Here is a 15402-nt window from a genome sequence, read left to right as displayed (position 1 = left end):
GATTATTTAAAAAAAAAAAACACGTTTATTAGATTTTTAATAAATTACAAAAAAACATATTACAATATTTTATATTTAAAAAATTTTAAAATTTAATATTTCATAAAATATATTTAATTAATGGAAAATAAAATAAATTGAATAATGATAATATTATTATTTCTTTCGATATTAATCTGATTTAATAATTTTCTTTACATCACCCTAGACAGAAGATTGAGTTGATACCACAAAATTTAATTCAATCTAATTCCATGACAGACGTACAAAACCGAAACCAATTGCTTATAAAAAAAAAATATGCAGTAAACCAACAAAAGAAAAACTGTATTTAGAAATATCAATGTTTTGTAAAAAAAAAATAGCATAAATTGTGAGATATGAGATTTGTTTTCCAAGTATTGGAGAGTCCAGGGTCAAAAGGGTAGTCAGCTTCCGGCCGGAAAGAAGTTCCTACCTGGATGAATGAATTGCAACCAAAGTTAGTAAAACAATTTACATGCTTTTCAATCCAACAAGACATCAAACTAACCAGGTAAAATATTCAAATAATATAAAACAGATATTCTATTGTTTTATTATTATTATGCTCCCACAACCATTACTAATAAATCATACATTATGATTTTGACTCTATATATGGTATGAACGAGGCAAGTGTCTGGGGTTCGATATCATGAATAGACTAAAGGCGAATTTATAAGAATAAAACATAATTAAAAACACAATCTAAATGCACTCAAAATAGAAAAATCATAAATGTTTCACACTGATTTGGGGGGACTAATATGTAGAATTCAAATCTACTAGGCACTTGGTCGGAACAATCCTTCAAAATATACCAAGTTGTACATTCAAACATTATAGACAGAATACATGTAATTGAGCTACGGAATCCATCAATAAAGCATCAGTAGCTGATTTTGTAATTGATTTGTTTGGTGGTAAGAAATTCATTTCTCTCGGAAATAAATGCATACCTGTATAGCTACTTATATGTATCATATAATCACAGCCACTTTCAATAGTAAGAATCATCATCTGTCAAGGGCTTTATCTCCTGTGTTAGCGCTATCAGTGCCTGTTAAATCATTTTGAGCAGGTTGTTCTTTCCGAATGACTGCACCAAATAGCTGAAATGAATCGGGCGCAGGTTTTATTAAGTTGTTGCTATTCCCAAGAGTGTCTGTGACACAGGAATGGAAACTACTATCAGGTGATAATTCATCAGATTGAGAGTTGCCGCCAACATGTAGTTCTGTCGGCAAATTTGTCTGTCTTGAAAATGTGTTGTTCCCAAAGGAATTATCGATACACGGATGAGACATGTCCCTTGGATAATTGGGAAAACTTGATGCAGAAAATACATCATGCCTGGCTCCCTGCATGCCAGCAGGAAAAGTACTATAACTCAAATATGCCTGATTCAGATGTACCATAGCTGAATCAGTGACTCTGGCCACAGAAAAGGTTCCTCCCTCTCCATTAGTCAACACCCCATAACCATCAGCAGTTCTGAGCCTTTTTGCTGGGGGGAATGCTGGATGAAGGACAGGTGGGGAGGAAACAAGTTCCACCTGCCAAGGGCTAACCCAGTTTGCATTCCGCGGCCCTTCAGGTTCATCCCATGTAACCTATGATGTTAAAATCAGAAAAGATAAATAGCAGTATCAGTAATTTGAGAGACAAGATAACTTCTTGAAGTACAACGTATGTGAAAAATAGTTTCTTTCAAAAAAAAAAAAGCATTTTGCCATGAAAATAATGCCGAGACTCAAACATTAGAAATTAAGGGCAGCCATACAATTGTTCCCAGCAAAGTGAAAAAAGGTAGTTAGGCACATGCATGAACAGAGAGTATCCCAGTGACATTTGTTGAGAATTTGATATGGCAAGTATAACCAAGACTGACGTATGATAATTGTGACAGACTTTATCCAAATTGAAAACAGTTTGCAAACAAAAGAAAAAACAAACTATTCACTAGTTTGATAAATTTTTGCAAATCATACCTCATCTAACTCGCCCACGAGTTATGAATTAAACCCAACAACGTACAACATCTAGACAGAGGTGCATAAATTCAACAGGCAGAACAGACAAAGGCAAGACAAAACAAAAAACATGTACCCCAGAATAGCAGACAACCATAGTTATCATACTGCCACATTTCCGTGCTCAGTCTCTTCATTCACTTAACATACACTAGCTAAAATGATAAATATAAACTGCATTGAACCTTCTCATATGCTTTTATGCCCAAAAGAACGTGTCAGTCTTCTGTTCTCATATTTCACCAGCAAATAAAATGAATATATTTTTCAATGCCCCATTCCATCATTTTGAGAGCAACATTGTATACAATAATAGAACCATAAACCACAAAAAAATTATCGGGAAAAATCCTTTATAAAATAAGATAAGTAATTCCGTGCTAAGTTTCACTCCAGAACAACAAAAAACAGACCCCTCTCCAACTAGGAGAATGAAATGACACAATTAGGAGTTCTCACCTTTCAATATCAGTTTCTTGTTGAGTAAAGTACAGTTCTACAATCAATACAATACAATGCTAATGAGAATCAATCCATGCATAAATAAAACCTAATAGAGAATCAATCCATGCATAAATGAAACCTAATAGAGATCAATCCACAACACAACAAGAAGTGTATCATACTCAATATAGCCACACATTTTGCAAGTAAATGAAGAGTTCTAAGCAAATAATTTTCGGCGGCTGGCTAATTCAAAACTATGTAGCTCCACCCACATGCATCATAGTCTCCCTTCCTTGTAAGATTCAACAAGAAGGAGAGACTCAGTGGCTCGTGAAAGTCATACACAAGTTTTATTTCACCATCTCCACCCTAATCTTCTTTGAATCTCACTAATCCCTAATCCAAAACTTATCCAAGAAAGTAAAATTCATAAAACATAATACCCACACCTACACACACCCACACCTACACACACGTTAAAGACAAACAAAATAAACCACGCCATTCCGAAAGAGTTAAAGACAAACAAAATAAACCACGCCATTCCGAAAGAGTTGGCTACTATATATTATACCTGAAGCATGCGCCAAGGCGAACCGCACCATTGGCCATTATCGTGGGATGAGACAGCAGAGACGGTACCCTGAAACCACGTCATCCTGGATGAATAGTCTGTCTCCGCAGACATCTTCACTCTCATTCCTGCCCTCCATTGAATACTCATAGCTGCATCCACCACCTCAGTCTTCACCACGAACTCAAACCAACCAGCCTTCGGATAATAAGCAACCTCAAATTGCATTTGTCGCACAGCCAACTCCGCCGCCTCCACAACAGCCTTGGCTGGCAGCCTCCCCTTCCCGTCCCTCTTGAAAACCCTCGTCACCTTCTCTTCGTCTTCTTCTTCTTTGTCCTCCTCCTCAATTAAAAGCTTCGGACAGTTGACCCTCTCGGAAGAGAAAGGTGTGGCGCGGCGAATTCCGACAAACAAACGTCCCTCGGGGCTCTTCATAAACAAGACAGAGTCTCCAGCGACCAGCTTCTTGTTGTTGACGAACGTGCTCCAGCCAGTGGTGAGCAAGTGGCGGCGCGGCGTCCCACGATAAATGTGGCGGAACTCCCAGGTGAAGCCGTGCACGTCGGTGACAAAGAGGTTCTGCACGGGCGGGTCGGCGCCAAAGTTCAGCTTGGGAAAGACAGAGTCCGCACAGAACCTAGGCACGGAGAAGCCCCCGCCGTTGTTGGCATCAGAGGGCGTGAGAATCTTGGCAAACGACAAGGACAGGACATTGTCCTTGTCGTCGTCATTTGGCGGAGGAGGAGGAGCAGGAGCAGGAGTATTGAAGGATACCGCAGAAAGATTATTACCAACAGGTTGGAGAACCATCTTGGTGAAAACCTCGTCGGTAAGAGGATCGGAAAGAAAATTAACCGAGACGACAGTGCAGGGAATCGAGGGGTTGGTCAGAAGATGAGGGGAGAGGTTCTTGGGTGCCGAAGAGGCTTGATCAAAGTGTCCCTGAGGAAAGTAGTAAACCATAGAATTTGGCTTCGGGATTTTCACAGACGATCCAGCACAGGCTTGCCATATCTCCGGGTCCAGTTTGCTGGGCTGCTGCGGCTGTGACGGTGGCGATTGTCGTGGCATTGTTAAGTCAGAGAATCAAAATTCAAAATTCCTTACCTAATAGAGAAGATTAAGGAGGGATTGCTTAGGGTTTTGGAACATACAGAATCCAATGGGAGTATTGTTTTTGTAGTGTTGGTGAACCGGTCTCTGTTATGGAAAGATAACACTCTAACTGAAAGATACAGTCATCTTCTCACTCTATCAACTATTTTGTCTCCTGGAATTCACAATTCTCACTCATTTAATATTCTATCCCTCTTTACACATAACTGAATATATTACCTCTACCCATTCCCATCCTTTCAACTATTTCTATCATATTTTTAATTCTTTTATCTTTTTTTATTTTATTTTATCTTCTTAAACAGAATATATGTAATTATTAGCCTTGTTGTTCGGGTAACTTTAGGAAAACTATATTTTGACATTCACCAAAAATAATTACTTGTGCTCAAAGATATAAAAATAATCAAAATATCAATATTTTAGATTTTATTGTATATGTATTTTGATTTATCATCATCTCTAAGTTTAAATCTTTCTTCTCCCTCTCTTTCTTCATTTAATATTGTACAGCTTAAGAAAATAAAAGTGCTAATTAATTGGTGATTTTACTTAGTATTAATGTAAACATATGTTTCTAATATACCAAAAACATTATTTTAAAGTCAGAAAATACAGCTTTCTTTGTCTTTTGCCCTTATAATAATAAAGTTGTTACATTCAGGCAAACAGGGGTCAGATAACGAAAACATGGGTAGAGATTCTGGTATATTATTGGAGAAAGTTTCTCTAAAAGTAACAGACCAATAACAAACTAAGAGCTGAACGTTACATAACACAACTTGTGGTGTAGGTACATGTGGTGTAGTCTCTCGTATTCAAATTTTAAATATTTGTTTATATTTTATTCAATAATTATTTTAATCAAAATAAATTTATTTCACTATATTATAATATTTTTGGTATTTTTTTTTATAAAAGGATTTCTTTTTGTGCATTATTGTTCACCTTACAAAATTTAGAGATTTTTTTTTCATTTTTTTTTATTAATGTAACTTTATCTATTACTTGTCACCAGTGTATGAGCTGACAATTTTAACTCAATTATATAATTTTAACTCAATTATATAACTTGTCAATTTCAATTTTTCAACATTTAATTAATTTTTTTATAGAACTTATATTACACATCATTATCTATTATATTATATTATGATAACTAAGTTAATAAACATTTAACTATATTTTATATGTGGTGTATTTTATATATTTTTTCTCTCAACTACTTTCTTTAATATAAGATGGTCAAGGAAGTATATTTGGTGTTATTAAGTTGCTATTTTTTATGATAATTAATAAAAATAATAAATATAACTATTATTGCAATAAAAAAATAATTAATAAAATTTGTAAAAGATTATAAATATATTATATTTTTCATAATTGTTATTGTTATAATTATACTTCAAAAATGTTTTTTTTTTCATTATAAGTGTAATAAGTAAAAATATATAAATAAAAATTATAAAATTTAATTCAAAGAAATTTATAATTTAATTGCATTGAATTTTTTACAGGCATGTAGTACATAATTGTATATTTAATTAAAGATAGTACTTTAAAGATTTTGTAACAAAAGGATTTGTTTGACATTTGTGTACTTTTATTTATGGGTGTTTCTAAAACAAATTATATTCGAATTTGTTTGTGAGACTGAGAGAAATGTGGTTTTTATAAATGTCATTATTGATTATTTCTTTTGATTTGTTTATAATTATAATTATTTAAAGATTCTACAATTATTATAAAAATTAAGTTTATATGCCATTGCATTCATATATATTAAAAATATTATTTGTTGTTATTCTCTGGTTGAAATGGTTATTATTTACTCATTGGGTTTAGAGAAAATATTATTTATTGTTAAATAGTAGTAGTAAGGTGGATGATACCATAAATGGTGTTTTGAACAATATTTTCTTAGGATATGGTCATTTGAAAGATTATGGAAATTTAAATAGGATTTAGTAAACTAAATTTTTTATATGATATATTTTTCTCTTCCAAATAAAAATTTCTATCTTTTCTTGATGAAGTTGATGAGTGAAATAATGATATAGTATTTATTATGTAATAAACAATTATTTAATCTTAATTTATCACAAGACAAACAATAACCTAATGTCTTCATTTGCTAATAATCATCACATTATTTAAAAAGGACAATATTTTAGTTATAATGCATATATTAATTTGTTCTAAGAATCAGAAGAACTATCCATTATTGTTGAGGTTTGTCTTCAAAAGTCTTGATGTTTATGTCTTACTTGGTTTATTTTTATATTAAAATCTTTATTTAAAGGTGATAAATCATTTAAATAATGTGAAAGTAATTTCACTCTGTCTCCTATAACACCACTTCATCTTCCAAAATATCTAAAGTGTGGGGAGTTGTTGATTCTTAAGAAAAATATATATATGTTCAGGTTATTGTAATTTTATTTTACTATATTTTTGAACAGTGAAAATAAAATGAAAGAAATTGTTGTTACAAGATGTTTACATAAATTGGATGGAAATTTACATAATAAAGATATAAAAAGGACATGACTAACCTTATCAAATTCCATTAATTAAAATTAAAATTTTAAAAAATCAGAGAACTAAACAAATTAATTAGAGGATAAGAATAAATCATATACATAATTTGAAAAATTAAAAACATCATTTAAGTATTCAATAAATTTTAAAAATATAACTTAATCAAATTCATTATCTAAGTATTGAATATATACTTATGATATTATCAACATCATGAATGTTTTCAAAAACTAAAAATAACATTCATAAAATGATTAAAAGATAAAATATTTAAATTAGAAAAGCCAACAAGATTGTTTTTAATTGACTAAAAACATATTTAAAATTTTTATTTTATTTTTAAATATAGTTTAAAAAATATATATTATTACAAATACAAATAATTACAATAACAATGTGATAGTTGGATTTGACTCAGTATATATAATTTTTTTTCTTCTTTTAACTTTTATCATTATACAAATAACTTCATTATATTACTCCGGCTTAATATTGATTAGGAAAAATCCCAATTTAGAAACAACTCTATACATGTCCAATTAAAAATTCCATAAAATTATAAGTAAATTTAGGATTTGTGAAATAATAAGTTAATTATAAATAATAATTTTGTATAAAAATGATATGTTATTATAATAAATGTGTTTATTTTAATATATGTATTATTAAATATAACTTATCTTAAATTTCATACTAATGGGAATGTGAAAAAAATATTAATTAAATTAATAAATGTGACATCTCAATTATATGACAAAGATATATAATATAAATACGTCATCAAATATAATATTGGAAAGCATTTAGATAATTACTTAAAGCATTTGGATAATAGGATTATGGTCATTCTTTAAAAGTTAAAAATTTAAAACTTGGAGTACTAAGGTATCTCAAAATAACATAAAAGACTAAGAAGCCAAAGGAGACTAGGCTGCAGTATTGCCTCCATCCAACGCTTGCTTCAGGGGAACCTCATCTTCCTCTGTTCACATCCAAGTGGACGATCATTGCAAAAGAAAACACACACAAACATGGCACAAACACAAAAGCAAAGGTGAGCTAATTATATAAAAAGCATACGATATAACAACATAGAACATACAAGGGTAAACTTCAAGCAAAACAAGGTAAACACCCATCCTAACATGTTATCTTCTAGACTTGACTCGTCCGGACTTTAGAATGATAGTCGAGCTATGGCAGGTCATGCACCTGTGGTGGCTTATGATACTTGGGTTCCACACCCTGCCACATTCACGAGATTAGCCTGTTCCGAGCCTTGAGGCATACTGGAAACCCCCAAGACTAAGACCTCCTGCTACTCATCACCACATGATTCAATCCTCTTTACGTGAGAAGAAAGACCATTGGAGTTTTAGGAAGACCCCCAAGACTAAGCTCCTACTTTCATTCTAAAACACTAAAAATCTCACCAAGAGATTCTATCACTTGAAACTACTACACGCAACCTTGAAACCAAACTTCATCCATTTTCAATTTATACACCTTTAACTATAATCCACACACATGTTGAAGATTTAAAAGACCAAGTCATAAGTATTAAAACGTACTCCACAAACAAGATAACAGTCACTTAGTTAAATACATAACAAAAAACAAATAAAGCAACTAGAATTTGCATCTCTCGCACAACGCACCACCCTCGCCTAATAGATCAGAATGATTCGCATAACACAAATAGTAATTCGTCTTGCGAATTAATCTGACAGAGGCTCCAGACCTCTGGTCTCTCGCATAGCGAGAGACCCCAAACAAAGAGCTCCTCCCTGGAGCGACTAGCTATGCGATACCATTCGCATAGCGAGTCTACATGATCTGCAAAACGTCAGTTCTACAGAATCATGCGACTCACACCCCTCCAACCAATTCTAACCCTCTAACATCACTTCTAACACCTCTAATTCATGATATAGACCTATTTAAACTTATCTAGATAAATTTTAACTATTATACAATGATTCTAAAGTGATTTAGGCTTGAATTCAACTCTAAAACACCCAATCTCATGACTTAGGGGCTCTAATTTAATTTTACCATTTATAATGTGTCTTAGTTCAATTTTATATGCCCAACAAGTCACAATTGACTTGTCTAAGCTGCCCAAACAGACCAAATGCACCTCATATCCTAAATGCTCAAAATCTTCCTCTCATTTCCCTTTAAACAACCTAAAATGTTCCATAATTGCTAAACTGTCTATCTAATTACTACCACAACAGAATTCTTATCCCCACACACTTCTTACCAGCCCAGTTAGTCATTGGAGAAGAATCAAATGTTTGACGCATGAAACTCACCATAAATGCCAGTACATATGACTAGTTACAACTTGTTGGATCAGACCAAGGCTGCTCTATGATCAGGGATATACCAACTCCGGTTTTTAAGATTCCTCTATCCTACCAACAAAGTGCTCTCAAAAAGTCCCAAATGATCCCTCTACACTGTCTCAACACTTCAAACACACCCTAGACCACAATTTTCCAAAATTACCACCCTACTTCCCTTAACTAGCCTAGAACACGACCCAAGCATGGAAATTGTTCTAACAGTGTCCACATGTGCAATTTCTCCAAACAGTAAATCGATTCAGTAAATCAATTCCATTATGCACAACTTGCAAACTTCACATTGTACATGCACCATTTCAATACCCTAGCACATACCAAGTGTAACACCCCGGCAACTTATAGGGACTGTTGACTGCCCCCACACATCACCACGAGACTTTCCAGTGTGTTTTGTCCTCACTCGCACACTTTCCGGGAAAACTTCCCGGAAGGTCACCCATCCCAGAATTTCTCCAGGCTAAGCACGCTTAACCATGGAGTTCTTATGGGTTAGGCTTCCGAAAAGTAAATGCATTTTGGTGATATGGGTAGCCAAATCAATTCCTTTAAGCTATCCTTCAACTGTATAGTCCCATACCTATACAGTCTCCAGATCCCTCTCATTCCGGTGTATGTTCGATTCGTCCATGTGCCCCTTCCACTCGAAGCCTGCCAGGAGCCGCTCCTTGTCCGTGCCCCCTACACCATGCTTCTTGCACCGGCGATCACTCCCCGCCCTCGTCAGTGTCCGGGTGTCACATGTTCCCGGAAAGTGTGCGAGTGAGGACAAAACACACTGGAAAGTCTCGTGGTGATGTGTGGGGGCAGTCAACAGTCCCTATAAGTTACCGGAGTGTTACACCAAGTAAGCACAAAATATAACATTTTGGTCAAACAACATGCTATTTCATAATTTCAACACACATACATATCATACGACTGATTTAAACATATAATCAGCTCCCCTTACCTTTCTGTTGATTATCACACTCACAAGAACGTTTCTACAGTGTCTCACACAGCAAGAACGCAATCGAACCTATAAACCACCACATTGGCAGTAGAAACAACTCTTATAGCTAGATTAGGAAGAGGAATCGAAGGGAAACATTATCAGCTGCATGCAACTAGTAAATTTGCATGCCTAGGTTCAAAGACAATTAAAGAAAAAGGGAAAAATAACTTACCAGTTGGAATGAAGAAATCGTTTGGTTCGATACAGAGCTCTCGGCGCGGTGAACGTTTGAGTACCTCCTATTCAAAGCTCAAATGATTCAATGAATATAATGTTAGAGAGAAGGCAGAGGAAATTTTAGGGAGAATAAGAGTTTTAGAGAGGGAGAGTTTAAGCTTAAATGAACTCAGACTTTGGAATACCCTTTCTAAAGTCAGGGTATCTCAATGTTTAAGGCCTGAGTACCTAACACAAGGCCCAACAACCCTTGCCCAAATTTTCAGATTCTTACAATAACACTAAATCAATCAGAATTGATTTTATTTATGATTATATAAAATTCAACCAAATCAAACCCAATATACTTTTTTAGAGGATTAAGATATTAGTTTAATATAAAAAACTTAAAACCTAATTCGATATTTATTCTTACAGTTATTTCACATTCTTTCTACTAATATTTTCTTTTCCTTTAAATTTTACACATTTTATTTATAATTTTTATCAAAGTACTAATAGAATATATTTTTGCTGTTATATTTGACATGTTTTAGAATATTTTTATGTATTAAAATAGTGTGACTTGTATTTAAATTTTAAAACAAGGTATTTAATTCTCTTATTTTTTAGATAATCTAACTTTTTTGAGTTAAGAAGATATCATCAGTTTAAAGAATTCTATCTGCATCTATTAAAGAGGATCAGAGTATATACTCTTATAACCATTTATCAATAGAGAGTCTTATAAAAGACTCAAATGACATGTGCAAAAATACTATGGCTCGCATGTAAGGAAAACGACACAAACCAAAGAAAAAAAAGTAGAAAGTAACTTACTATTTTAGAGAAACTAACCGAGTAGCCCTGAAGATTTCATCGTTGTAATCACTTAAAAGTTAAACAACTCTAGAAAAGTGAATTTCAGAAAAATGGTCTGTTTTAAAATAATAAAACTCATTTATAAGGAAATTATTTTTCTTAAAATCATTTAATATTAAAATAATTGACTCTCACTATTTTTAAACTACCACCATTTATAAAATATTATTCTTTAGATCTTTATAATCTAACTCATTCTAAATTTTATATCTAAGAACCTATGTTTATTAACGCCTTTTTTTAAACAACATGCTAATTGACTTTAAGATAAATATCGATGGTGCAATTAGGATTGTCCTAATTTGATTTTATCTGCTTATATTTTTAAAATAAATTGGAATGAATATGTAAATAGTTTTATACGTTTTTTTAGAGTGCCAACTTTATTTTTGTTGAACTTATGAGGATCATTTATGCTAAATTAGTAAATCAAAAAAATTTGAACTCACTCAACCCATAATGACGGGTTGGTAAGTTAAACGGATTGACTCACTTAATTATAATTTTTTTAAAATAAAAAAATTACAAACGTTAAGTAATTCAAATATTTAAACTCAAGACAATTCAAAATAATAAAAAAAGTACAATATCACACATAATGAGTCCGATGATATTTTTTAAGATTTTATAAGATAGTAAATTAATAAAAATAAAATTAGGTGGATTGGCCAACCAATGCGGTTCACCACGGGTTCGATCGGGATGAGCCAGATTTAAATGAGTCAGGTTTAAAATTGATTCACATAAAAAATATATACTTTTTCCAATCCAACACAATTCAAACCTGTGGTAAATTATATTAGTTTGTAAGTTGTAACCTATTTTGACAACTCTACTAGTAAGAATTGTATAAAAATAAATTGAGAATAATTTCTTAACATAGGATAACGTTATTGTGTGTATCCAAAAGTATAGAAAGTTTAAATATCTAGCATGAATCAATGCAACATTTTTCTATTTTAAATATCTACGTTAAATATGCAGAGGAAAAAAAATCTTATTCCCACTTATAATAATCTTACTCAACTTATTACGACCATCTTTAAAAAAATCAAATGGTACTAATATAAAACCATTATTCTACTATTTAAAAAATTTCATCATAAATGAAAAAAAAAAAAAAAACACTTCGTTCCCTGAATTAAGGAATAATAAATGCTGAACGAAATTTATTCTGTACAGTTTTAATACTTTCATCATAAATGAAAAAGGGAAATTTTCACTTGCTTTTAATTTAACAATTTAAACAGGCAACCTAACACAAGTACCCTTCGTCCCTCAACATTACAAATTTGGTCATAACTAAATAAAATATGGTAAATTATTAAAGTTTATTAAAGACTACCATTTTATACATTAACAACAATCAAAAGATGTAAGAACTTGAATTTTATGTATTAATTCATGTTTAGAATAATTGAAAGTATTAACTTTTATTTGGTTTAATTATGATATCATAATTGTAAAAATGATTTAATTATATATATCTTTTTATCACATAATACGATAATGACTTAATATATAAAAAAAATAAAAAATGAAAAATATTATAAACTAACATGACACTAATGTCAATCTATTAAAAAAGATGTAATTAAATTATTTTTATAAATATGAAAATTTAATTGAACCAACATTTGTACAACATCAAAATTCTCCTTCTCATTACCCTTTCTAGTACGGTGTGACATTTTTCCTAACACAGAAATCGAACTGAGTTAGAAGGAGTGTAACTAATAAATTTAGAAAATTTCAATTTGTTGAAGTTGGAAAAAATTAAGTTAAAATTTGAGTTTGATGATTGAAATATATTATGAACAGGAAGAATGATATTTTGGAACCGAAAAATTTGCTATCGCTTTGTATTATTTGATAACTCTTTATAATGGTAAAATAGTTCTAACAAAAGTGATCTTTTGCATTTTGAAAGGAAAAAATAGTAAAAGGTAATATCAAATGAGAGTAAAAAAATTTTTGATGTCAAAATACCATTATCTTATAAATAGAGTTTTATTCTTGGAATCAATGTATGAATTTGTTACATGTATTGATTTTTCATCTTTATAAAGAGATAATTACGTTATAACATAAAAAAGGTAAATATGAGAGAGATATCAATTCTATTTAAAGTGTTATAATTTAAATAATTATTCTTGGAATATTTTCTTAATAATTCATGAATAAAAGGAAGAAGTATTTATAAAATGTAAATTGAAACAATACGTGAAATTAAAACTGAGTTTGATATAAGTGAATAAAAGAATTACTTATAAAATTTATCTTTTTCCTTTACACTAGACTATATATTATTTATTATACACAATTAAAAATAACTTGCAACATGATTCAAATGGTTTATAAACACGTTTTTTAAAAATAATCCTTATTTGGTAAAGATAACACTTGTTCATATTCAATTCATAAACAACAATATTCAATCAAAATAAAAATTATTTCAACAACATTCCTTGTTTTTTCTCCACCGTGTTTCCACCACTAACATTTTCATCTTCTTCTTCCCTTTCAACATCATCTTTCCTTTGCCTCTCCATCATCTTTCTCCCACCACCATTCAACAACTCAACATTTATCTTCCATTGATCATTCTCCATGTCCCATTCACTCCACTGCAGATTGCCTCCATTATCCATCATCTTTATTTTTCACTAATCACTTGGTCATCCTCACAACAGTCGTCTAACTTACTCATCTTCCCTTATCTTTTTTCACCTCCAAAAGTTTAATTCACGCTTCAACCACAAGCACACATTTATTAAGACTTTCATCACTAAAGTGCATCTTCCTTGATTATTGTCGAGATGATTTTGATTACAAATTTTTGAGATCTAGTTGATAAGAAGATCCTTTGAAGTCGAGATGTTGTGACCAAACTAGTGAAGATATTGATAAGAAAGAAAAGCCAAAACAGGTTATTCATGGGTTCATTGATATTGGGCCAGAACTTCTTGTTAGAAACATTGATCATGAGGGAGATGTGAATGAAATTTGGATAATGTAGTTGATATGTCTGAGACTCAAGTTAGTGAACCAACTGAGGTAGCTCCTCCTGAACCACTTGTACAACCCCTTTTGAAAAAAATTGTTAGAGAAAGATATCTTTCACAAAAATATTCCCCTTATGAGTTTGTGTTATTGATTGATGGGGAGAGCCTGGATGTTATGAAGAAGTTATGTTGCATGAAGGGAAAAATAAGTGGTTCAAAGCCATGCAAAAAGAAATGAAATCATTGCATGATAATCATACCTTTGAATTGGTGAAACTACCTCAAGGTAAGAGAGCACTAAAAATAAATGGGTGTTCAAATTGAAATAAGAGAAGAATAATTCATAACTAAGGTATAAGGCAAGATTTGTTATCTTAGAAGAAAGGAATTGATCTTGAAGAGATATTTCCAATTGTGGTTAAAATGTTTTCAATTAGAGTTGTACTTGGCTTGGTAACAAGTTTAAATTTAGAAATAGGCTAACTTGATTCCTTCAAGATGGATCATAGGTACTATAAAACTTCTTCTGATTGTGTTTTTGTGAAGAAATTCCTTAATGAAAAATATATTATTCTCTTACTTTGTGTTGATGACATGTTGATTTTTTGTCATGAGAATGACATTCAAATTCTTAAAAGAGAGTTGAGTATTTGCAATGAAGGATTTGGGTCCTGCAAGACAAATCCTAAGCATGAGATTTATTCATTACAAGAAGAATGGAAAATTGGTGCTATCCCAACAAAAATATATTAAAAAGGTATAAAGAGATTTACTATGAAAAATTCTAAGTATGTTATCACTCCATTTGTAGGTTACTTCAAGTTGAACTCAAAGCAATGTCCTACAAGAAAGAAGAAATGTAGAAGATTCCATATTTATTTGTAGTTGGTAGTTTGGTATATGTCATGGTGTGTACAAGACCATACATTGCTTATGTTGTTGGTGTTGTGATTCCTTTCCTTGCTAATCCCAAGAAAGAGCATTGACAAGTTGTGAAGTGGACACTTAGGTATCTCATAGGTACTTCTAGAGTTTGTTTATGCTTTGGAAGTGGTAAGCTTGTGTTGAATGATTACACAGATGTATACATGACAAGTGATATGGTTTCTAGGAAGTATACTTCTGTTTATATAATTAATTTTGCAAGGAGAGCAATGTCATGGCAATCCATACTACAAAAAATGGGTTGTTCCATCTTCTATAGAGGCAAAATATATTATTGTTACAGAAGCTGTTAAGAAGCTTTTCTGGATGTAGA

At 31.7% G+C, this 15402-nt stretch overlaps 1 protein-coding gene across 1 annotated transcript; it reads right to left on the bottom strand.

Moving 5' to 3' along the window:
- Positions 1-209: 209 nt before the first annotated feature.
- Positions 210-4396, bottom strand: LOC106761440 (auxin response factor 17). Its single transcript, XM_022780887.1, has 3 exons — positions 3076-4396; positions 981-1634; positions 210-457 (listed from the first exon to the last, which is right to left on the bottom strand). The coding sequence occupies exons 1-2, from the start codon at positions 4147-4149 to the stop codon at positions 1038-1040; spliced, it is 1671 nt and encodes a 556-aa protein (XP_022636608.1). The 5' UTR covers positions 4150-4396; the 3' UTR covers positions 210-457; positions 981-1037.
- Between the last annotated feature and the right edge of the window lie 11006 nt (positions 4397-15402).

Source organism: Vigna radiata, chromosome 5 (assembly GCF_000741045.1).
Source record: "Vigna radiata var. radiata cultivar VC1973A chromosome 5, Vradiata_ver6, whole genome shotgun sequence".
Taxonomy (NCBI): Eukaryota; Viridiplantae; Streptophyta; class Magnoliopsida; order Fabales; family Fabaceae; genus Vigna; species Vigna radiata.
The sequence above is the reverse complement of the archived record's forward strand: the minus strand, read 5'-3'. Positions and strand labels throughout refer to the sequence as shown.